The sequence below is a fragment of the Choloepus didactylus genome, chromosome 7 (genome assembly GCF_015220235.1).
Source record: "Choloepus didactylus isolate mChoDid1 chromosome 7, mChoDid1.pri, whole genome shotgun sequence".
NCBI classification, from domain to species: domain Eukaryota; kingdom Metazoa; phylum Chordata; class Mammalia; order Pilosa; family Megalonychidae; genus Choloepus; species Choloepus didactylus.
Window position 1 is genome coordinate 115,189,458 of NC_051313.1, and position 24,463 is coordinate 115,213,920.

A 24,463-nucleotide genomic window follows, 5' to 3' on the forward strand; every position below is an offset into this window, starting at 1 on the left:
GCATCTATAACCTTAGATTTTCAGCAGAAGGTTAAGACTTCATTCCTCATTGTCTTCCTGATGTGTGTGGATTTGCTTTCCCGCTTACAATCCCTCTCAACTCCCCTCAAGGCAGGGGGAGCGAAGGCAGGTGGACACAGGTGATGGGTGGGCGGGCACCTATCACCTGAGATAAGGTGCCAGTCGGGACCCACTGAGTACTGCCCAGTTCAGATGGAACACAACCACCGCTTTGATAGGGGCGCTCGGGGGCCCCGGGCGGTGCGGGCTAAGGCCAGGTCGGGGCCGGGAAGGTCACCCCTCCTCTTAGCGGAGAGGCACTTGGTACAGCCGACACCAAGGGCAGCCCCTTCCATCCATGTGGGGAGGTGCACAGGAGCAACATGAGGTTGGTCAGTCGCCGTCCTGAGCCCAGGACCAGGGGCTACCTGGGCTCCGCAAATCCTGCAGAAACCCGCCCCCGTCTCCCTGGGAACCCCGGCCGGGCTGCCGGCGGGGATCTCCTCCAGCGGGAGGATGCGAGCAGGACCGACGCCTCCCGGGCTGGCCAACGGGCAGCACCCGGGGCCCGGCTCCCGCAGGGGCCCATCGTCGCCCTCCCCCGAGCTCGCCAGTGACTGCCGGATCTTGCTCTTTCGTTTTCGTTTCCGGGAAGGATAGTGATTACCGGAGCGTCCTGCGCGCCTGCTCGTCCATGCCCGGGTGCTTCTCGGAAGAGATTTCCTCCCACGCGCTCGTCCGGTTTTCCGGGCCAAGTTAGGGGCTTGGGGGAGGAGGGCCGCGCAGCAGCGGCCCAGGGCCCCCAGCAGCCGCAGTCAGTGGTACGCTCACGACGGAAACCGGGTGTCTGCAGTCACTTCCACCTGTAATGCAGGTAAGAGTCTGGCGGCTGAACTACCCGGCGCGTGTGCCTCTGCGCGCGTGGAGACGCTTCACTCCCTCTCCTTTCCCCGCCACCTCAATTTCCTTACCCATTTTATCAGACTTTTTCCCTGACTGGAATCTCACTCTCTAACACATTCCAATCTTCGACTTCCATCCCCAGCTCCCTTACTCCACCTCCAGACACTGGTTCTCATCCTCCACACTCCCTCTGAAATCCCTCTGTTACATATTTCTGCGAAGGATTCTCCAACACAGCCTTTCTGCAGCCTCCTTACCTCTTGTCAGCCCTTCACTAACCAGAGAGATGCAAGGTCCTTGGCAGTTCCTGCACAAGCCGGGTCCTCACATTTGGCAACATTGCCCACCCCGCCACCCCCCCCCCCACCCATGAACTCCTTAGCAGTCCCTTTGTGTATTCTATTTCCCTAAGAAGTCTCAGTACCAACCCCAGAACTGGGCCTCCTTCCATCCCCAAAGCCTTTCTCTACTTCCTTCTCCCCTAATCCACGCCCATGTTATCAGAATTTTCCCCGCTTTCATGCTGAAACCCAGAGGTCCAACCATAAGCATGTCCCTGACTGGCATTTCCCAGGCAGTTACAGCCCCATTCCCTATTTCTTTTGCTTGGAAGCGGATAGAGGAACAGACAGGAGCTGCCTGCAAGTCCTAGGCCAAGGATGGGCTGGTCTGCAGCCCCTTCTCTAGGGCAGGGGCCAGTGAGACAAGTGGCAGGCAGTCCCTGAAGCTTGGTCACCTGGGAAGACAGCACCAAGTGGGAGTTGCGGAGGCTGGGGACAGACCAGAAATGGAGTGCGAACTACCCCGAAAGGTGTTGAATCCCCTTTTGCGGCAGTCAAGGCTTCTGGAGTTAGCTCTGATGGTTCTAGGTCCAAAATCTTTCAATTCAGATTGCCCTCCTCAGACAGAGAGAGATGAAAGCAAAACTCCAAAAGATCCTAGAGTGAAAAAATGTCCCTTGCTGGAACTGGTTTCACTTTTACTTTTCACGAAGTGGCAGCCTGTGTCTGGCCCAAGGATCATCCTGTTTCTACAAAATCCTGACCTTTTTTTTCATCCTCTCATCTTGATGGATGAACCAACCTTGTTAAAGGTTGAGATGAATTTCATCTTTTAGATTCAACTTTATCATGCATGTGCCTAACCCAGCAGAGAGTCCCTTGCCAAGAAAGACTTTACGCGCTTGAACGCTGAGGCCCTGGGAATGCTCGTTAGAACCTCTGTGGACTACACTGATTGTAAAATTGTATAGATACAGACTGCACTTGGTGGAGGACCATGGAGTTAAGAAATTTATCTGAGCATCTCTTTTACTTATTTGAAAATACAATTAATTTGCTTATTTATGTATTCAGGCGCCTCAGGTTCCTGTGTGTCCTCTCACCAAGGGCTCACTTCTATCTTTTGGCAATCAGGAATAATGCCACCATGAACATCGTGTGCAAGTGTCTTCAGTCATCTTTAAATGTATTAAGAATTTTTTGAAAAGAAAGAATTCATCTGTGCTACTAGATTGTGTCCACCTTAAAGTTAGGAACCACATGTCTTCATCTTGGTATCCTCAATGTCGTGTACAGAGCGGACACTTGTTAAAGGTTGAGATGAATTTCATCTCAATGTAGGTAGATGAATTACAATGTAGGTAGATTACAAGGGGTGACAGTGTGATTGTGAAAACCTTGTGGATCGCACTTCCTTTATTCAGTGTATGGATGGATGAGTAGAAAAATGGGGACAAAAACTAAATGAAAAATAGGGTGGGATGGGTGGATGATTTGGGTGTTCTTTTCTATTTTTATTTTTTATTCTTATTCTGATTCTTTCTGGTATAAGGAAAATGTTCAAAAATAGATTGGGGTGATGAATGCACAACTATATGATGGCACTGTGAACAGTTGATTGTACACCATGGATGACTGTATGGTATGTGAATATCTCTCAATAAAACTGAATTTAAAAAAAAGATAGAAGCAACCCAAGTGTCCATTAACAGATGAATGGATAAACAAAGTATGGTATATACATATGATGGAATAGTAATCAGCCATAAAAAGGAATGAAGTTCTAATACATGCGACAGTATGGATGAACCTTGAAGATGTCATGCTGAGTGAAATAAGCCAGACACAAAAGGACAAATATTGTATGATCTCATTGATATGAAACAATTTGAATACATAAATTCATAGTCAGAATCTGGAATATAGGTTACAGGGGATGAGGTTAGGATAGGGAATAGGAAATTAACTCTTAAAATGTACAGAGTTTCTATTTGGAATAATGGAAATGTTTTGGTAATGGGTGGTGGTGATGGTTGCACAACATTATGAACTTAACAGTTCTGAAATATATATCTGAATGTGGTTAAAAGGGGAAATGTTAGGATGTATATTTGATTCTAGAATACAAATTTTTTAAAAAATCCATGGAACTGTACAACACAAACAGTGAACCCAAAGTTAAACCACGGACTATAGTTAATAGTGCAATTATCAAAGTGTGCTTTCATCAATTGTAACAAATGTACCACACCAATGTAAGGTGTCAATAATAGGGTAGTATATGGGATCTTGTATTTTACGCATGATTGTTCTGTAACCCGTGATTTCTCTAATAAAAAAATTAAAAAGAAAAAAAGATGACTAGCCATTACCATGATGTTCTTCTTTGACTACCCTGGTTTTTCCCCTCTCTAGGAGAGAACATTGGCCGGTTCTCCTCTAAGCCCTGTGGCAGCCACGCCATCCCCCACCACCCAGGCCCAAGCAAGATGTGAAGCTCAAGTGCACCTGCTAGATGAGGAGGGGGTCTGCAAACTGCCAGGAAGACTTCGTGAGTAGAGGGGACTGGGTGAGCTGATTTTTAAAAGCACACAAATGTGAGGCATAAACTCTTCTTATATAAAGAATTACTTTCCTTCCAGCTTGCTTTTTCTTTGCTGGGCTTTCTATAACTTTTCCTTGGTGAGCAAAGGTAAATGGCCAAGCATGAGGGGTGAGTGTTCCCTTCACTGGTAAGATGTGGGTTGGGATTGGATGAGCTATGGGGGCCCTTCCAGCTAAAAGGCAAAGAGTTGGAGATGTTACCAGGAGGAAACCAGAGGGGGCTAAACAACAAACAGTTGAATGTAGGTAGAACCCCCTTTTAAATAATTACTTAATTTTTATTACTATAAAAATAGAATGTGTTTATCATCAAAAATTGGGAAATGACAAAGAACTATGGAAGTATGCAAAACAGCCAAGTCCACCCAAAGATAACCACAGGAAATGTACTGGCCATATCCCTTCATCTCGTTGTACTAGATGAGTTTCCTCTTGCCTGAAGAAACTCATCTTATAACCATGGAATAGGCTGTAGATTAACCTATTTATGTTTCTGTTTCAAATAGCAAAACTGAGAAGTGGAAAAGCTAAATGATACTGCTCAAGATCATACAGGCTCTTGAGCTAAGGCCAAACTTAGCTCTTGCTGATAATCTTCTAAGAGATTTTTAAATTTTCTTTCATAAGCCATGGAAATCACAGGATAGGCAGCTAGCTGACCACTGGCCAGGATCTTTGATCTGGGTGGGAGTGTTGGGTAGGCTGTGGGCAGACCCATCTGACTTTGGCTGGCCCAGGGACTGGAACACTGCTTTATTGATTTCGCACGCTCCTATCTTCCTGCTTTATGAGCTGCTGGTGGGACTGAGCTGCGAGCTGAGCAGAATGTGGGGGGTGACTTTGCAGCCTTGGGAAGAGCCTGCTGAGTCCCTCCTCCCCCCCCCCCACCACCACCTCAAATGTCTTCTCTGTCCACTGCCTGGTCTTCCTTTAACAGGGAACAGAGCCCATCTTTCCATGGTTGGAGGGAAGGTGGGGACTGAGACTCAGATTGTTGGAGAGCAGGCCCTGGAGGGAGGCGAGGCGTGTGGAGGAGGCCGGGGTATCTGGGAATAGCAGCGGAGGGAAGTGACTGTGCTGAGTTGAATGGGGGAAACCTTCATTGCTTCAGTTTGTCCAAATGCCAGCCATGACCAGCAGCTTGGGGTGTGTGTTGGCAAGCCTGCTTCGAGGAGATGTTTGGTAACGGTTGCACAGAGGTTGGGATCTGTCTCTATTCCTGGCCCAAGCAGTATGTTGCTGCTGAGCAGGACATTAGGGGTCATCGAATTCAGTCCCCTCGTGGCAGCTGAGGACACTGCAGATCACACAGGGCCCTCTGGATTGTCCCCCACTGCCTCCCGCAGATTCAAAGATTGCCCCCACAGCCAACAAAATCCTAGAATGTCTGCAATGCCTGAAGAGACACAAGATGTTGCCTCAGGTAATTCCTTCGTATTTAAAATAAGGAAATTGAGCCTTGGGAAGTTGGGTCCTGCCTGGGGCATGTCATGTTCCATCTTCTCTCTTCTGCTGGCTTAAGGTGGCTGGGTGAGAGGGCTCAAGAGGAAACGTGGGGATTTAGAAAGTTTAGTCATCTCAGGTAAATACACTTCTGCACTCCCTTTGAGTTTTAAATAGCACATTTTTTTTAGATCATGTTTTTGACATGGAGGGCCAGCTGTGTGTTTTTCACTGGGAGGCAGGGGTTGATTGAAGGTGGGCCTGGAAGGTGGTGGTGGAGTCAGATCCGGGGCGGGGGTTGTGAGTAGGATTGTAGGAGTGTAAGACTAGAAAGTGCCCACTGCGATTACACTTTCGGATGCTTTGAGGAAAGATATTTGGAGTTCCAGATTTCTTTGAACCTTGGTTTTTAAAAAAAGAAAATGAACAGGGACAGCCTGATTTGATTTTTTTAACTGTTTTATTTTGAAATAATTTCAAACTTACAGGACAGTTGCAAAAATAATAAAACCCCATACAGAGAATGCTAACCTATCCTCAGCCCACCAGATACAGAGATCCACTAATTTTAAGAGTTTGCCACCCTGGCCGCCATCCTCCTTGAACACATAATACTTCCATGTACATTTCCTATGAACAAGGATATTCACTTATGTAATCACCTTAAGTTCAGTAATCAAGTTCAAGAAATTTGATATAAAATTTGATATAAAATTGATATAGTCTACATTCTATATTTCCGTTTTCTTATGTTCTAATAATGTCCTTGTGAACCTTTTTTCCTTCATTCTTAGATCCCCTCTAGTATCATGTATTACACTTAATTGTCATCTCTTCAGTTTCTCTATCTTTTTTTAATTGTGGAAATATATATACAACATAAATCTTCCCATCCCTGCCCCTCCCAAGCATACTATTCTGTGGGTTTAATCACATTCAGTGTTCCAATATTCTTACCACCACCCAATACTAGAACTTTCCCAAATGGAAACCCTGCAATCATTTTGCATTAACTCTCTATTACCCCTGACCCTCCACCCCGTGTAAGCTGTACTCTATTTCCTGTCTCTATGAGTGCATATTGTCTGATATTTTCTTTGTGGTTACCATAGGGCTTAAATTTAACATCCTAAATCTATAGCAATCTCATTTGCTTTGATGCCAGTTTGACTTCAGTAGTTAAATAGCATTAACCATGTTCCTATACCCCTCCATTCCCCACCTTTATGTAGTTATTATCACAAATTACATTTTTACATTATGAGTCCCAAAGCTAATGATTTATCACTACATTTTGATTTTTAGATTCCTTAGGAAGTAGAAAGTGGAGTTGCAAAGCAAAAATGCAATAGTACTGGTATTTATATTTACCTATCTTCTTTACTGGAGATCTTTATTTCTTCATGTGCCTTCAGTCAATTGTCTATTGTCCTTTCCTTTCAACCTACAGACTCCCTTTAGCATTTAGCCTGTCTAGTGGTGACAGAGTCTCTCTTCTTTTATTTATCTGAGAATGTCTTAATTCCTCCCTCATTTTTGAAAGACACTTTTGCAAGATGCAGAATTGTTGGTAGGCAATTTTTTTGCTTTTGGCACTTTCAATGTGTCTTCCCACTGCGTTTTGGTTTCCGTGGTTTCTGATGAGAAATTGGCCCTTAATCTTATTGAGTCTCCCTTGTATGTGACGTGTTGCTTTTCTCTTGCGGCTTTCAGAATTCTCTCTTTTTCTTTGTCATTCTACAGTCTGATTATAATATGATGCAGTTTGGGTCTATTTGGGTTTATCTTGCTTGTTTTGCACCTTGGATGTGTATTTTCATGTCGTTCTTTAAATTTGGGTAGTTTTCAGCCATACTTCTTTGGATATTTTCTCTGCTCCTTTCTTTAGCTTGTCTCCTTCTGGAACTTCCACAATGCATATGTTGCTATACTTGATGGAGTCCCACAGGTTCCTCAGACTCTGTTCACTTTTCTTCATGGTTTTTCTTTCTGCTCCTCAGACTGGATTATTTCAATTGTCTTATCTTCAAATTCACTGATTCTTTCTTCTGCTAGCTCCAATCTGCTGTTGAACCCCTCTAGAGAATTTTTAAATTTGTTACTATGGTCTTCAGCAGTTTTTGGTCCCTTTTCATAATTTCCACCTCTCTATTGATAGTCTCTTTGTGTTCATCTGTCATTTTCCTGATTTCCTTTAGTTCTTTGTCCATGTTTTCCTTTAGCCCTTTGAGCATATTTAGGACCATTTAAAAAAAGTCTTTGCCTGACATGCACAGTAGCTTAGACGTTAACCAACAAGTCACCTACACCTCATTATACTAGTAAAAATCATTCCTGTCATCATATTAAGTCCACCGTTTTCTTACATACGTTCTGTGACTAAGCATGTAATCAATCTGCGCATGCTCAATAATTCAGTCACCTCTAATTACATCATCTAGAACCATTGTGCTCATTATCCTAAGACCTGCCCTTCTTTTGGTAGTATAAAACTATCAAAATTACTGCAGTTCAGGGAGACAGATTTTGGGCTGATAGGCCACCTGCTCTCCTGCTTCACACCTAGCAATAAAGCTCTTTCTCTCCCTGAAAAAAAAAAAAAGAAAAAGAAAAGAAACAAGTCTTTGTCTGAAATATTCTAGGGCTGGCCTTCCTCACTGATGGTTTCTAATGCTTTAATCTCCTTTGCCTAGGCCATCACTTCCTGTTTCTTTGTATGTTTTGTAATCTTTTGAAACATGGTCATTTTGATATTTTAGTGTGTTATTGCTGTAATTTAGACTTTGAACCATCTGTTTCTTAAGGTTCTATCCAGCTAGTGTTATGACAGCTTTTCTTATGTGCCTGAGCTAACCAAAGAAAAAAAAAAAGCAAAAAAGAAAACACCTTTCCTAATCTTTGCAGATTGACCTGTGAGTGCTCTTCTTCAGGGCTTATCCATACAGTTTAGAGAATAGCTCCAGGCTGAAAAGTAGGGGCCTCCCTGGTCCTTTCTGTCCTGCGTCTTGTCTCGGGCATGCACATTTGGCCCTAAGAATTCTCCCATTTATTAGATAGGAGTGTCCCCTCTTCCCTAAGAAACAGTTTCCTCACTGTCCTACAGCCAGCAACCCCTTGCCCCAGGCCACAAGACTGCTGTTCACGGCGTTCTGTAGGAGAGCTTGGTGAGCCGCGTTCTACACACAGGGCAAGTTCTGGTACAGCGAATCACTCAGGCCACCACCAGACAGATTGAGCCAGACATACATGCTCCCATGATGTGCACAAGGGTTACTCTGCTCCCTCCTGAACCAGGACCAGGGATCAGCACTGGGAGCACAGGCCGGCTAGCTGGTGAGAGCATGGGGAAGGAGCTAGCCATGGTGCCATGAGGTCCTATTGTTTTTAAGTGGTCTTTTTCTTGATTCAGCACTGGTCATGTTGCTGCAGTCCTTTGACTAGTTTCTTGAGCTTCTGGAAAGATATTTCTGCCATTCTTGCTGGTTAATCAAAGCTTCCATGGGGGGAAACGGAACTTTGAAGCTTCTCGCTCTACCATCTTGAGGGGGGTGGACTTTTGATTTGATCTCAAAGCACACTCCTAACTGAAGATATAAGGATGGAAATTATAACACAACAACCAAGGAACACTTCCTAATGGTGGAGTACAAACACAAGACCCGTGACTCTCCTCAGAGCAGTGGGAAATCATATTTACATAAGACAAAACTTCCAAAGCTCAGAAGCTCACTAACTTTAAGTTGAATGAGTGAATGGGTGACTTGGAGCCTTCCTCAAGAATCCCAGGACCTCCAACCATTGCAGGACCTCTTCGGCAGGGCCCTCTGAGATGTCACCAGGTCTTCCTGCACACTCCAGTGAAGGAACTTCCTCCCCTCTTGAAGCAGCCTGGTTCCTGGTTGGACACTTCTGGATGCAGTCATCATGGCCTATTTTCTCCTGAAATACTTGTGAGGAGTGTGAGAGACAGGGAAGGGAAGGAAACCCAAAAGGGTGCTTTAAGGTCAGTTACCAAAGTGGGCAACTGTAGCTCACTCCCAGTAGGGATCTCGGGGGGCAGTATGGAACATACCATGAGTTATCCCAACCAAAGGGTAGGGAAGCTGAGGTTTTTATCCTTCAGTTTCCCATCATGACAGGTTGAGGGCTGCTACCAGGCCGTTAATTCTCTAGCACTTCCAACTTGCCCTACACTCTGGCTGAGGGTGCATCTGCAGTCGTAAAAGAGCACCAGGTAGTGTCAGGTGCTGACAGGTGGCAGCCTTCAGAGTGTAAAGGTGAGTGCCAGGAGGCTGTGGGTAGGGCACCAGCAGTACCTGCTTTACTTATTATCTTTGATTCCATGACTCACATTTATTGAAACTTCTAAGAATATTCAGACAACACAGTTTTGATCCTTCTTAAATTAAACGTCTGTCTTAAAAGATAGGGTGCTAGATGAGTCATTTTCCTGTAAATCACATCCCAACTAAGGAAACTGCTGACACCAAGTGAAGGTTTGACCTTTCAGGTGGCTGGAGTGATCTCAGCCCTCTATTTCTCACATTTCTGGAAATTGGATTTCTATTGCTGGGCGTCTCTCTGGCCTTCCATTCTGATAATCAATACTGATTTGCCTGAGCAGGAAGGTGAACAAACAACAGAAGTTTCGCTTAGCTTCTTCCGTGTTTATTGCCTGACGAAGATGTGCAATAAAGCAGCAGAAAGTCCACGCCAAGAAGGATTGTAATGCCTAGGGTTGAGACAAGTGACAGAAGGTGGGCTGGGACTGAGAGGCAGGATTTATGGGGGCTCTGGCATGGTGTCCCCCTGACTCACAGCAGGAGGCCCACCACTCTGCTCTGTGGAAGAGGAAGATGAAAGAGGATTCACTCCACCTTCAGCTCCACACCCTGGTCTGTGTCCCTCAGGAGCTCTCTGAGGATGGGGGGGGGGGGGGGTCAGGTGTGCTGAGAGGCCCCAGCTGCTGGGCTTGCAGGACCCAGGAGGAGGGCCCAGGGGAGTGTGTCTGGGAGGAGCTGATGCCTCCTCAAGGAGACTGTTTACAGGTTGTCACCACCACAGCCTCATTCCATGACAGAGAAACTCAGACTCAGACTTGGTGATGACCAGAGAATTATCGTGGCACTAATGGCCAGCCTGAGCCTCAAGCTCATAACTCTTACTTCTTGGTCCTGGGTCTCTTCATTTTCCTGGAACTTAATTTATTCTCCAGAGAAAAGCTCTCTGAGCTTCCCACTGTTGGGAAACTTTGCGTTTTGAAATTGAATTTCAAATTCTAGTTGTGAATAAGCCATGGAACATCTCTGTATTCAGGTGTCACAGGTAGAGGGATGGCACCTCAGCAACTCTGGAAGTGAAACAAGGGAGGGGGCCTTTGAGGAGCTCAAACAGACTTCGTTTGCTTCTCCTCAGGTTCATGGACTTCACTCATAAGGGAGAACCACTGCAGTAGAACAAATCCACATGGCTAATTAACATGTGACGAGATGGTCCACCTCCATGGGGGGGAAAATGCACAATCAGAGAAGAAAGAGCTCTAACTTCAGTGCTAATGCCTACATCTGGCAGGAATGCCATAAAAGGATGTGTTCGGGCACTGCTGGTGCAAGTATGAATTTAGAGCCTTCATGGGGACTCAGTCTGGCAATAAGTGAGATATAAAAAGTTGAGTTGTATGAAATGCGGAGACTGCACGGTGGTGGAACTCATGGGTTAACAGGGGCAGGCCTACACAGCTGGCCAAGGCTTCAGGGTCTCGGGGAGCCAATTGCCAATCCCAGTTTATCTGGATCCACACTTTTTGCGAGGCTCCCTATTTCATGATGTTTGTGGTTGTGGGGTGATTCCTGAGCCCGGGGAGACGTTTTCCTGCAGCTGGGGAGGGGGCGGGGACAAGGGGATGCTGACCCCACAGCGAGACGCCTGAGACCTCCAGCTGCCTCCTGGACAGACAGCTCCTCCGGCTGCCCTAGCCTGGGTTCTGTTCAGATCTGTTCCAGAAGCCTGGAGCTGGCCTGCTGGGAATCCCCAGGCAGCAGCCCACCCGGCAGAGAGAGTAAGGTGATATCTGGCTGAAGTCTTGAGGACCTCTCAGGGGACACTGGTCATTGTCTGGAGACGGTTTTGGTTGTCAAGACTGGGGGGTGATACTACTGGCATCTAGTTAGTAGAGCATAGGGATGCTGCTCAACACCCTGCAATGTCCAGGACAGCCCCCCACAGCATAGAATTATCCAGTCCAAGATGTCAGTAGTGCCAAGGTTGAGAAATCCCCACTGTGAGTTGCAGTAAGATATTTTTGTCTTTTTTTCTTTTAATCAATTTAGAGACACTCTTTACCTATGATAGGCATTAGCCCTTTATCTGTCATCTGCATTGCAAATATTTCCCCGAAATCTGTCACCTTTTCGTTCTGTTTATGGTATCTTTTGCCACATACACAGATTGCTGCAGTCAAATGTGCCTTTCGTTTTCATTATTGCTTCTGAGTTTCCTGTCACAGTTGAGGTCTCCTAGTGCATATGGCTTCCTAGAGCTTCTGGTAAGATTTGTATTGTTTTATTCTGTAGGTCTTTAATCCACCTGAAATTAATTTTTGTGTTTGATGGGGAGTAATGTCCAAATATACATTTTTTCCAGGTGGAGAGCAGCTGTGTTTTTATCGTATCTTTAATTATTCTTTTCCCACTGAATAATATCCTATCTGTGTCATGTATTAAGTTCACACACACACACACACACACACACACACACACACACACATACACATACGTATTTCAGGGTTTCCTCTTCTTTTCTGATGTCAATCTTAGGTTAATGTCATCAGACTTTAGTTCTTGCCTCTGTTCTTTTTTTTTCTCCCTTAAATGATGTTTTGAGCAATTTCAGACATTTATTCTTAGGTTCCAAAATAAAAGCGAGGGAAGCCTCTCCTTACTGTGTTCCCTTGCTCTCATAGCACAGTGCACTTTTCCTTTGTGCCGCTGATTACAATTATAATTGAACAGTTATTAGTTGCAGGGTCCTTCCCTCCTGCTGGTTTTGCTCTGTGCAGTATCCCCAGCCCTTGGCACTTTTCACCTGGCACGTGGATGGTGCCCAATTGGATACTGGTTGAATGAGTGAATGTGGCAGATCTTTTTCTTTCCCTTTAAACATAAACACTGTATTTGTTTTTTATGTTGTTTTGGGTCCAGGCATTCATAGATTTCAGGCTCAGGCAGAGTGGAAATGAAGGGGGAATGAAAGACAGCAGCTGCTTGTTTGGGTAGTGCAGGAATGAGGGCACAAATTGAAATAAGGTGTAGGAGATTCCCTTGTCCCCTGGGCTGCTCCCTGAGCAAACCCGGTCCTAGTTGGCAGGTGGTGTGGAAGAGCAGGGCAGCCGGTGCCGCGTGCTGCCTGTGGGACCTTGGGCTAGCCACTTAACCACTGCCAGCCTTGGATTCCTTGTCTGGAAAAGAGTAGCAATTACACCTTCTTCAGGGGACTGTTTGGCATTCATGCATTCAGGCAGCTCATGTTTATTGAGCTCCTACTATGTTCTGGGCCCCAGCAAACCCAGCCCAGTGCCTGGCACCTAGTAGATGCTCAATAAACATTTGTTGAATGAATGAGTGGAAAACAGTGAAAGGCATGTGTGTGTCTGTGGGGGGAACCAATAATAAATTAATGAGTATATGCATAATAGATATGTAGTGATGAACATATAATTATGTCAAATGTGAACTGTAATTACAAACAGAATAAAGTTCCAGGAAAGAAAAGAACAGGGCATGGTGACAAAGAAAATGACCGTGGAGGGGAAAGGGCAGGAGAGCACATGCTTAGGTGGGGCATTCACGGTGGGCTTCTCGGTGGAAGTGACATTCAAACGAGGACCTGTAGTAGGGGCCACGAGAGATTGGTGGTGTGGGGGGGTGGCCCTTGCCCTGCGCCCCACCCCCAGCCTTGCCGTTGCTGGTTGCAGGCATCCAGCCCGCACTCTGGAGCCGGGAGGACGTGCTGCACTGGCTGCGCTGGGCCGAGCAGGAGTACTCTCTGCGGCGCACTGGCGAGCAGGGCTTCGAGATGAACGGCCGCGCCCTCTGTATCCTCACCAAGGATGACTTCCGGCACCGAGCGCCTGGTTCAGGTCGGGAGAATTCACTGGCCTCGCTCTGAAACATTTTGATGGAAACCGGGGTAGGCTAGGGTGTCCCAAGTGCCCCGTGTGGGCCCAGGAAGGGAAGTCGAGGGAGGCGTCTTTGGGGTGTCATGTTCAGCTCCCAGCCCTGTGCCCATGCCCCTCTTTCCCATAACTTTTGACTGGTGGTTCCTACAAAGCCATCTAGTCGGCTGCTTGCTTTCAGAGTGCTGGGCCCTCTTCTGCTCCCACTCCTTTCCTGTGACCGTGTTTCCTCCCCACTGCTTCCCATGTTCCTTCCACACCCCCAGCAACACCTATACAGAAAAATTAGAGGAAAATCCAATATTCATTCACACTGGGGTATAATGGCTGATAACAGCTAAGGCCTGGCCTCCCAATAGAAATGTCCGTTTTAGGCAGAAACTAGACCTGAGGCTAAGGGAAATGAATTTCCAGGGATGGTGTTTCAGGCAGTAGATAGTTTGCTGGGGAAGGCTGGTGGTGGGTGGCAGATGTTGACAGCAGCACAACCTTCTAGGAGTCTCTGAAATCACACCTGCTTCTTGGTTGGCCTGTTCTCAGGTGGAGCTCAGCGTTTTTGCTGATTTGATATCTTTTTCTTGGGAATACACTCGTGTTTTACATGTAATCCTTCTTCTGGCCAAGCAAGCCTGTGGAATGCAATGACAGAGATTTTCTTAACTATTCTGATTTATTCCCTTTCTCCTAACACTCCCACTGCCAGTCCCACATCATATCCTAACTTATAATGCACACTTTGCCCTATAAGCATCCTTCAGTGACTGTTGGGACTTTAGACCCTGGATTTAAGAGCTCTGGTGGGCAATGGGAGGTGGGTGGAAAAGGGGATAGAAAACTGTCTCTAGACAGGGTTCTGGCTTACCCCAGGGCCATGATAATCTTGGGCACAGGCAAAGCTGGGAAGCTCGTGAGCTAGTCTGTCCTCTGCATTCCCATGTCCGCAGCACTCCTGCTTCCCACCAGCACCCCTGGTCCTCAGGTGCCCACAACCTTCATCTTACCTCCCTGGCTCTCTGGAATTCCCTGTTTGGCTCTCTACCCAGAGATCCCCACTCCTTGCTCACCATCAGCACCTTAGCCAAATGTGTGCATTAAAGGACATTTCTGGGACCATGGCCAGGGAACCAAATCCTGCCTCGTACGAAGAGGCTGGTCCAGTCTTCAAAGGACCAGGCATTGGAAAGAAATGCCTGGGATTGTTTTGTTCCTTAGAATGTAGGGGAAGCCCTTCAGGATAACTTGGGGAATCCCATGAACTAGAAGTTCTGCCTCTGCCCCCAGGGACATGTGGTACGGTTGTATAGTTTGCGCACTGCACACAGGTCCCTAGCCAAGGGGGCACGTGGGAGCTGAGATGCAGCCTGACCTTGCCAGGCTGTGTGCCTTGGAGGGACTGTGTCCACCAGAAGGAAGGGATACCTTCTTTTATTTACCCATCAGAGGGCAATAGTAGCCCTGCCCCTCATCAGGACCCCAGCCCCTCTCATCTATATCAGCCCTAAGCTTGCGATGGGATGTGCCAGCCCTCATCCTAGGAGGCAGGGGATGCGGTTTGCCCTCCCCACCTGGCTCGGTCAGCAGCCTGCCCTCCCGTGCCCCACCCCAGGTGACGTCCTCTACGAGCTGCTCCAGTACATCAAGACCCAGCGGCGAGCCCTGGTGTGTGGACCCTTTTTTGGATTGGCCTTTAGGCAAAAGATGCCCATGCAGCAGCCCCCCAGCCCCCTGGAAGGTGAGGAGGCCCTTCGTGGAGCTCTGAGACCCTCCCCAAATTAGGCTTGGTGGGGTGGGCCGCAGGGCTTCCTCAAGGCAAAGTAACGAAAGAGGTGGCCGATGTGGGGCAAGCTCTCTACTGCCTTCCGGCCCTGCCTCCCGGCCCTCACCTCCCGCCCTGATGGGGGACACTCCTGACCACCCTGCCTGCCCCAGGCCTCAGTCCTGAGGGGCCTTGTCTCTCCTCGCCCCATTTCTCTGCTCTCCTCTCCAGCCAAGGCTTGTTTGTATTTAGTCTCTTTTTCCTCTTCATTCTCTCCACCGAAATGGTCCTTGTCAAGGTCTCCGGGGACCTGAGTCTGGGAATGTTCACTCTCAGTCCTTATTTGCTGTGCCCCTGCAGAGCCTCAGCCTGGTGGGGGCTCCCTGCTGAAACTCCTTTCTTCCCTTAGCTTCCAGGACCCCCCGCTCTCCTGGTTTTCTTTCTACCCCACCACTCACCCCTGCTTAGTCTCCTTTGCTGATTTCTTCTCTTCTCACCTATTTCTAAATGTTGGGGTACCCCAGGGCTCAGGGGGCCTCTTCTCTGTTACACTCAGTCCCTGGCAATCTCCTCTGCTCTCGGGCACTGCATGCCACCTAGTGCCGATGAGTCCGACGTGTGTCTCCAGCCTGGACCTCTCTGAACTTCAGCCTCCATTTGGACATCTCACAGGCATCTCAAACCTAACAGCGCCTAAACCAAAAGCCTGATGTCCTGCCCCTCCACCCCCACCCAAACCTGCTCTTTCTCTGGTCTTCCCATCTCGTCAGACAGCAGCTTCGTCCTTCAGGTTGCACACGCCCAAAGGTTGTCTTTGATTCCTCCCCTTCTCTCCCAGCCTCATCTCAGCTGTCAGCAAATCCCATAGGCTCTACTTTCAACATCTACCTGGAATCCGTTGACTTCTCCCACCTTCACTGCTGCCCTCTGATCCAGTGCCCGTCACCTTCGGGCCTGCAGGACTGCAGCAGACTCCTTGCTGGGCTCGCTGCTTCTGCCCTTGATCCCCTATGGTCCAGTCTCCACCCAAAGCCAGAGGGATTCTTTTAGAACTTAAGAAGATCACATTACTACTTTGCTCAGAATCTCCCAATTGCTCCCATCTCACTTGGAGTCAAAGCCACAGTCCTTACAAGGACCTTTCTCCCCTCTGCCGTTGCCTTTCATGCCTCTTGCCTTGCTCAGTTTCTCCAGCCACTTTGGCCTTCTTGGTCCTGCCTCAGGGCCTTCGCACTCACTGTTATCCTGCCTGGCATGCTCATCTCTCCCAGATCCTCACCGAGCTCACTTCTCTACCTTCAATTCTCTGTTCAAATGTTTCCACGTCAGTGAGGCCTTCCCTGACCAGTCTCTAAAATTGCACCCCCTGCCGGTCTCCCAGCATTTCCTATCCGCCTTATGGTGCTTTAAATTTTTTTTCACATATTATATACTGTTTCTGTTTCCTTTAAAAATCTTAATCTCCTATCTCTTCCCACTAGTACATGAGCTCTATGAGAGCAGGGGATATTTTGGGTTCAATGATGAATCTCAGAACTAAGATTCATCATTGTTCCTGTTTGCTAATGCTACCATTATGCAAAATACCAGAAATGGATTGGCTTTTATAAAGGGGGTTTATTTGGTTACAAATTTCCAGTCTGAAGGCCATGAAAATGTCCAAATTAAGGCATCAACACGAGTATACCTTCACTGAAGGAAGGTGAATTGCGTCTGGAAAACCCATTAGCTGGGAAGGCACTTGGCTGACATCTGCTGATTCCAGGTTGCGTTCCAGCTCCTCTCTCATCTCCTGTGCATTCTTCAAAATGTTGCTCTTGGGGCGTTTTGTCCTCTCTTAGTTTCTCCGGAGCAAACACTGGGCATCTCTGAGGTATCAGCAAGTCTGCTTTCAGTGGCTGTCTCCAAAATGTCCCTGTCTTATAGGACTCCAGTGAATTAATTAAGACCAAACCTGAATGGACAGGGTCCATATCTCCATGGAGATAATTTAATCAAAGGTCTAGCCCACAGTTTATTGAGCCACATCTCCATGGAAACATTCAAGCAAAAGGTCACACCCTAATCAGAAAGATTAATAAATCTGCCCCCACAAGATTGCATTAAAGAATATGGCTTTTTTTTTCTGGGGGGCATGTATATATCCAAACTGGTGCAACCATTAAGATGAAGATTTATCTATTCTAAGATTCATCTGCTCTACAGAATCTTAGAGCAATGCCTGGTTCATAGAAGCTTCTCAATAGATATTTATTGGGTAAATGGAGAGGTCTCTGGATGGGATACAGGGTATCTGGTTCTAGATCCAGTCCTGTTGCTTTTTGGCTTCGGGACCAATTTTACAGATGAGGGAACAGGTCTGAGAGGTTAAGTCACTTGCCTGGGAGCCGGGGTTAGCCCCCAGGTTGCCTGGCCCTTCCCCACAGTCCCCCTGCCTCTCTGAGTGATGGAGGAAGAACAGTAGGAGAGCTGCCTGTGGGGTGCCCAGGCACGTTGTTGTGGGGATCTGGGTCGGGTAGGCTCTGTGTGGAATCAACAGTGCCATCTGCTTGCAGAGGGGACCGGGCCCTCTCAGGCAGTCCCCAAAAGGGGCCTCCTGCAGCAGCTGCCAGACCTGGGGCTCGCCAGCTCCTTGAGCCACCTGGATGCCCCCAGCCTGGCCAGGTGGCCCCTCGGCAGGGAGGAAACTCTCAACTTACCTCACTGTGCAGAGCTCGGCTGCAGGGCTGAGGGGGTCTGCTCCTGCCCCATGATGCCGCAGGCCCCCATCGACGGCAGGATCGCTGGTGAGTAGGAGGCTGTGTTCCCCTGGCTGGGAGGGAGGGAGATGTGCCAAGCCTGAGACCTGGAGGGGGCACGGGTTGTTTTGACCTGGGGGTGGGGGTGACGTCCCCTGGCTGTCCTGTTTACTGGCCCATTCTGGCTTCAGGGGGCAGTGCTGCCTAGGAGAGCCAAATCCACCCGATCTCCAGGGCAGGGAGGATTTAGCAAAGCCGGGCCGGCACCAGGTCTTTGTCAGACACTCTGATCTGCATGCAGTAGGCTTTGCCCTTTCTTTTTAGACTTACTCATTTTTTAAATAATTGAGTCTCACTATGTGCCAGGCATGGTTCTAAGGCCTTTACCTCGAGTAATTTATTTAATCCTCACAGTAGCCCTTTGAGATTGATACTGTTATTGGCCCCATTTCACAGATAAGGAAACTGAAATACAGAGAGATTAAGTGACTTGCTCAAGATCACACAGCAAGTTAGTGGAGGAGCTGGGATGTGAACCCAGGCAGTCTGGCTCCAGAGGCTGGACCCTTACCATGTGTTATATTTCCACTCATGTTCATTGTTAGAAAATTGACAACCAGACAGATAGACAGATAAGCTGCCTGTCTTTCTGAAGGATGTTTTCTAACCAGGTGTGGCCACCATATTTATTCTAAGACACCATAGAGGGTGCAGAAGCCTGGCTTCTGGTTTGGAAATGACTGGGAATTTGATCTTTTAAAAACTAATGCTTATATTCTTTGAGTGCTTAAGAGTATGAGTCACTGTGATGTCTTTGTATCTATGACATCGTTTAACCCTCGCACCACCCTTATGAGGAAACCATAGCTCAGAAGAGGTTGGGTAGCTTGCCTCAAATTGCCCAGCCAAGAGGCCCAGGTCTTGGGATTCAAGGTCATGCTGTTGATCTTGAGCCCCTCTGACCTCTGTTCTCCATAATGGCACGTTTGATTTTCCTGATCCTCACTGTTAGGAGTGTCCCTGGGGCAGGATGTTACAATCCTAATTTAATAGAGGACCAGGTGGCTGGGGCCTGGGAGAGGGGCAGAGGGGGACATGGAGGCCGGGCTCCGCCCCAGACTGTGCCCCACAACAGCCCTTGCACGAAAGGGTTAGGCTCCCTGCTCTGCCTGCCACTTCACTTCGGAGCTCGGTGACCTCAGACATACCTAGACCTCCCTGAGCCCAAGTCTTCATCTCTCAAATGGGGGTAAATGTACCCACCTCCTAGCATTATGAGGAATGAATGAGACAATGGCTAACAATCCCCCATAAATGGCCATTTCTGTTAATACCATCGTCTTTACCATCCTGCGGGCACATCCAGGGCCCTGGACTCAAAGGTCCCTGAGAACCCCTTTCTAACACCTGTCCTCAGGCTCTACTAAAAGCGCCCCATCCACACCCCTTGTGCTAAATTGCAGACTGCCGGCTGCTGTGGGATTACGTGTACCAGCTCCTCTCGGACACCAGGTATGAACCCTACATCAAGTGGGAGGACAAAGACGCCAAGATCTTTCGAGTTGTGGATCCAAATGGGCTTGCCAGACTCTGGGGAAACCACAAGGTGAACCTCGGTTCCAGCGGGTGGGATGGTTTCAACATTTCCAAAGGGGACAGGGCAGGAGGTCAGAGTGGACCCCGCACCATTAGGGGACAGTCCTCAACTGATGGGGGCTTTAGCACCAACCCCAGAAGTGCCAGGATTGTTTAAATTTAGGAGATACTGAGAAACAGGCTTTTACTGTTTGTGGATGGGGAATGTCCCTGGAACTCGGGAATCTTCTTGCCTTCTAATTGCTTAATCCCACCATTGCTTAGCATCTGAGACCTTCAAAGCCTGTTTACGTGAATTGCACAGTGTGAACTGTGGGGCAGTAAGAGCCGATGAGAAGAATGATTCCCAGGTTTCTGGCCCCACAGAAGAATCAGATTTCAGGCCTAGGAGTACCTGGGAATGACTGGGACCAGGATCCCCAACACGAGGGACACCCACACCCAAACAAATGTCTGTGAGGCGACTGCAGGTAGTTTATCCCAAACTAAGGATTTATTTGAGTGTGTATTAGGGTGAAAAAACACCTAACTACCATGTCAATCTCATGATGTACATGGTGACATAAAGGAAGTATCCTTTTTTAATAAATTAATTCAAGTGAAAAATGAGTCTTAAAAAACCATTAAGAACATTGATGATAATTAGCAATGTATTGCATTTGCTACAATGTTACAACATTTGAAGGCCAGGCACTGACTGCTCTGAGACCTTTGCCCGTATTAACGCATTTAATCCTTATGGTAAATCAGGAGGTGGGCATCACTGGATGTGGGAACTGAGGCACAGAGAGGGTTAACAATTTGCCAAGGGTTTGTAGCCAATAAGTGGCAGAGCAGGGATTTGAGCCTATCTATGGTTCTGGGCTCCACTCTGTTACACTGCAGCTGGAAGGATGCAAATGACTACAGACAGTGTAGTACTTGTCTTATCCAATCCCCATATACTTCAGGGAGGGAAACTGAGGCCCAGGGAGCAGATATACCATTCAACGAGCACATACTCTATGCTGAGCACTGTGCTAAATGCTTTCACAGATTAGCTAATTTAATCCTCACAACAAACCCATGAAATGGACGTACTTATCCTCATTTTATAGCTGGGGGGAAATAGACTCATAGAGGTAAAGACACTTGTCCAAGGTCACACAGCTGCTTAAATTGGTGGAGCTGGGGCTTCAAATGACCTGAAAGCCCAGGCTTTTTGCCTCTGTACCGCACTGTGCACCTTCCAGAGAGATGAAAAGACGGCTTTGCTAAAGTCATGCAGCTGGTGACAAGGCCATCTATCCCATACCCTCTGCTGTCTCTCTGATTGTGTTTTCAGCTAACTATGTGTGTTACTGCTTCTGACATTTGCTGTTTCATATCGACACACAGTTCACACTCACCTCTGGGTTCTCAGCCAGGTAGGTGAGGGAGCCAGTACATTATTTCTCCCACCACATTCCCCTATCTTTCTCCTTCCAAACTCAAGGCAATTCTTATAAACCCTCATGGAACCCTGGGCAGATGGGCTTGACAAGCCACCTGGTCCAAACTGCTTGCTCTCAGATGTGGAAACGGAGGCCTGGAAGGGGCAGGATGGGAGGTGGGAGGGTAGATGTCGGCTGCTTTGCCTTCCAGAACCGGGTGAACATGACCTATGAGAAGATGTCACGTGCCCTGCGCCACTACTACAAGCTGAACATCATTAAGAAGGAACCTGGGCAGAAACTCCTGTTCAGGTGAGTGGCCTGGGGGCTGAAGTGAAAAGGGGAATTGGGTCTGGGGCTGGGGCTGCCAGGAGCCCCCTGCAACCGGGTCACGGGCTGATTTGCAGCTGTGGCCTGAATTCCAGATTTCTGAAGACACCAGGGAAGAAGGTTCAGGACCAGGTCAGCAGCCTGGAGCAGCTGGAGAGCCAGGAGCAGGACAGGATGGATTTCAAGGATAAGATGCTGGAAGTCTCTCCTTGAGGGCCAGGAGGATTCCAGGGTGACAGGGCGGGGACTGAGCCTCCTGTGAAGGCAGCTGCATGGCACCTCCTCCCTCCTCCCAGGGCAGTGGGAATCCCCAGCTGGATTTTGCACTCACAGGATCACAGCTGCTGCCACGGGGCCTCAGAGCTGCCTGGGGACCTGAGAGGGCTGAGAGCTGTGGGGGGGGCCTCAGCTCCAGGACAGAAAGTGGTGTTTTCCCTTGGGTAGGGCAGCCTTAGGGCTAAGTGGGGTTGCAGGGAGTGGACCCTTCCCTGTCCTACCCCTTGGCACCAGCCCAGCTTGGAAGAGGTAGCCGGGTTCTGAGAAGGCATCCAGCCCAATGCCTTTGATTTTCAAAAGAAGGAAACTGAGGTCCCTTGATGAGCCCCAGCTTTCCTCATCTGTATAAGGGGCATGTATGTGAAAACCATCCTCAGAGAGCTGATGTAAGAAATGGAAAAAAGGATTAGTGCTTTGTTAATGTTAGTAATAAAACCATAATGACAGTTGGTGTCTCTTAAGTGGTTACTGTGTGCTGGGCATTGTGCTAAGGGCCCTCCGTATATTTTATTTCATTTAATTAACACATCAATCCTCTTGTAGGGAAACTGAGGCACGGGCACCTTGAGTAGCTTGCAGAGCTGGGATGCCTCTCCAGAACGGAGCGCTGTTACCTGTTAATTGCCTCTGGGTATATTTGGGCGCTTCCCAAACCAAGGACAGGACCTACCCCTCTGCCCTCGGGGTCTTCGATGAACAGTTTGTTTAACCTGGCCCAAACCCCTTGCCCTCAGTTTTCAGTCATTTGATGACCCTGTGCCCTCCCTCACCACCTGCAGCTTCCTGTGCAGGTCATGACCCAGTCACTCAAGGTGACTCCTGAAAATTTTTCCAAGTCTCCCTTGGGCAGCCTTTTGGGAGGGATGACTGGATTCTTGGTTAAATGTCTCAGTTGTCACTGTTGGTGCCTGTGTAGACCAGTGGTTCTCAAAGTGTGGTCCCGGGACCAGCATCATCATCATCACCAGGGAAATTGTTAGAAATGCAAGTTCTCAGACTTGCCCCAGACCCACAGAATCAGAACCTCAGAATCAGAAAGCTGGGCTTCAACAAGCCCTTTGGGTGATTCTGATGCACGCTCAAGAGTGAAAACTTGTACTCGAGGGCATGGTCTCCCTGCTGCCAGAGGTTGTCTGCCCACTGGGAACGGGCACCTGGCCAGGAGAGAAAAGGGAGCTAAGGATGGAGCCCGAAAGGGGCCATGTCAGTAAACTGCTCAGAAAAATTGCAGGGCAAGATGAAGGTGTAGGGGAAGTGAGAGGCAGAAGAGAAGAGGGCACCATGAGATGAAAAGCAGCTCAGCGGGGCCTCCCAGTTCTCCTTCCTGCCCTGAGTGGGTGATGTAACAATAACTTCCATTATGCTGGGCATTTCCTTGTGTCCTTTCTCCAGATAGCCATTCCAGTAAGCATTTCACCCCCATTTCACAAGTGAGGACATAGAGGCTCAAAGAAGGTTCTGGAACTTGCCCACAGTTGCACAGCTGTCAGAAACAGGACTGGGATTCCAGCTTAGGCCCGTCTCACTCTAAACCCTAAGGCACTGAAATTCATGATATCACAGGCTCCTTCCTGTAAGACCCATTCTGCTGTTGGGACCAGAGAACTCACACTATCAGGAATGAGAATACAGGAAACCTGGGGCATCCAAGAGCAGCCCCTCAGGGCTGTCCTGTTCGGTTGTGGGGTCTGTGTACTGCAGAAAGGGGTGGGAGGAGCATAAATGCAGCCAGGCTTGATCCTCTAAGCTGGGCGCTCCCATCCACCCAGGGCTGATGCTTTTCAGATACCCGAAGGTACCATGTTGCATAGCTGTGGTCTCAGCATGGAGAATGCAGCCCTGCAGGGTCAACCACACCTGCCTTCCAGGAAGAAGCCCCAGCCTGAGTCCCCTTCCTCCCTCAGCCCCAGAGGTTTGCCCTGGGTGGGGGTGGGGAGTAATGAGGATTTGATTATTTTAAGGAAGGAGAGAAAAATGGAGAAAATAATAACTGAGTAGATGGAGAAAATGAGTGAGAAAAAGGAAGGCCAAGGAGTAGGGAGAGAAGGTACAAGGGAGGAGGAGAGGGGAGGTAAGAAGGAGGTATCAAAGAAAGTGTTAAGGAAGGAAAGTGGATGTGAAAAAAATTAAAAGGCTAAAAAGGAAAGAGACTAGGCATGGAGGTGGGGGCTGAGGGGCCTGGGATTGGCAGGGCCTGTGGCGTCTGTGCTAGCCCAGCCTAGCCCCTGGGTAGTCTACACCCAGAAGGACCCAGAAGGCCTGGAGTACTGATCCCGGCCCACCTAACACAGTGGCCACCCAGGGCCTTGGGCTGCAACATACATTCAAGTGTTAATTGAACACCTACTGAGTGTCCAGCCCTGGGCTTGGCACTCGAGGGAGAGGAAGATGGTTGAGACATTGCCACTGACCTTGTGTTTTATTTGGAGGCACGAGCCCAGTAGGCAGGGAGGGAAAACTGGCAGTTCAGGACAAGGCCCAGTCAGGACCAGGGAGTGGGTCAGGAGGGGCAGCCAGGGAGGACTTCTTGGAGGAGGTGGGGTCTGAGCTGGGGAGGAGTTCTGCAGGTTGGCAGGGTGGGGATAAGGGCAGGAGTTCTGAAGTCAGTCCTGTGTTCGAATCTCGGCTCTGCTGTGTGATCTTGGGCAAGTTGCTCCCCTTCTCTGGAGCCTCAGTTTTCTCATCCAAAGACAGGGGATGTTCCTCCTGACCTGATCTGACCTCCCGAGGTTGTCAGAAAGCCTCTGTAAGACAATGTTCGTGAAGTGCTTAGGACATGCCTGCTATATAAGGAGCATTTAGTAAGCGTTAGCTAAAAAGACTCTGCACCAAAACCTGCTCTAAAGCATGAAAGTGCCTCTGTCCCATTTGCTCAGCTTCTCCCCTCTGTTCCCCCACCCCCAAGGACCAGCTAGGACCAGCCTGAGGGGGTCAGAACCTGCCCTTGCAAA

General features: G+C 48.4%; 1 protein-coding gene across 5 annotated transcripts; it reads left to right on the plus strand.

Moving 5' to 3' along the window:
* Positions 1-433: 433 nt before the first annotated feature.
* ETV7 (ETS variant transcription factor 7) lies at positions 434-21,958 on the plus strand. 5 transcript variants are annotated; one of them, XM_037844522.1, is made up of 8 exons: positions 434-874; positions 3,600-3,735; positions 13,204-13,368; positions 15,011-15,136; positions 17,716-17,946; positions 19,362-19,504; positions 21,118-21,218; positions 21,332-21,958. In XM_037844522.1, exons 1-8 carry the CDS (start codon positions 869-871, stop codon positions 21,447-21,449), a joined length of 1,026 nt encoding a protein of 341 aa, XP_037700450.1. In that variant the 5' UTR covers positions 434-868; the 3' UTR covers positions 21,450-21,958. The 5 variants fall into 5 exon arrangements, with proteins under 5 accessions (XP_037700450.1, XP_037700453.1, XP_037700451.1 ...); XM_037844525.1 differs by having other exon boundaries at positions 17,872-17,946; XM_037844523.1 differs by lacking the exon at positions 434-874 and adding an exon at positions 5,135-5,211 and having other exon boundaries at positions 3,598-3,735.
* Positions 21,959-24,463: the final 2,505 nt, after the last annotated feature.

Bases quoted from the DNA above. Each gene is read 5' to 3' on its own strand.
- ETV7 (XM_037844522.1), top strand. The intron at 3,736-13,203 runs GTGAGTAGAGGG...TGCTGGTTGCAG, and splicing joins CAAACTGCCAGGAAGACTTC to GCATCCAGCCCGCACTCTGG. The intron at 21,219-21,331 runs GTGAGTGGCCTG...CCTGAATTCCAG, and splicing joins GGGCAGAAACTCCTGTTCAG to ATTTCTGAAGACACCAGGGA.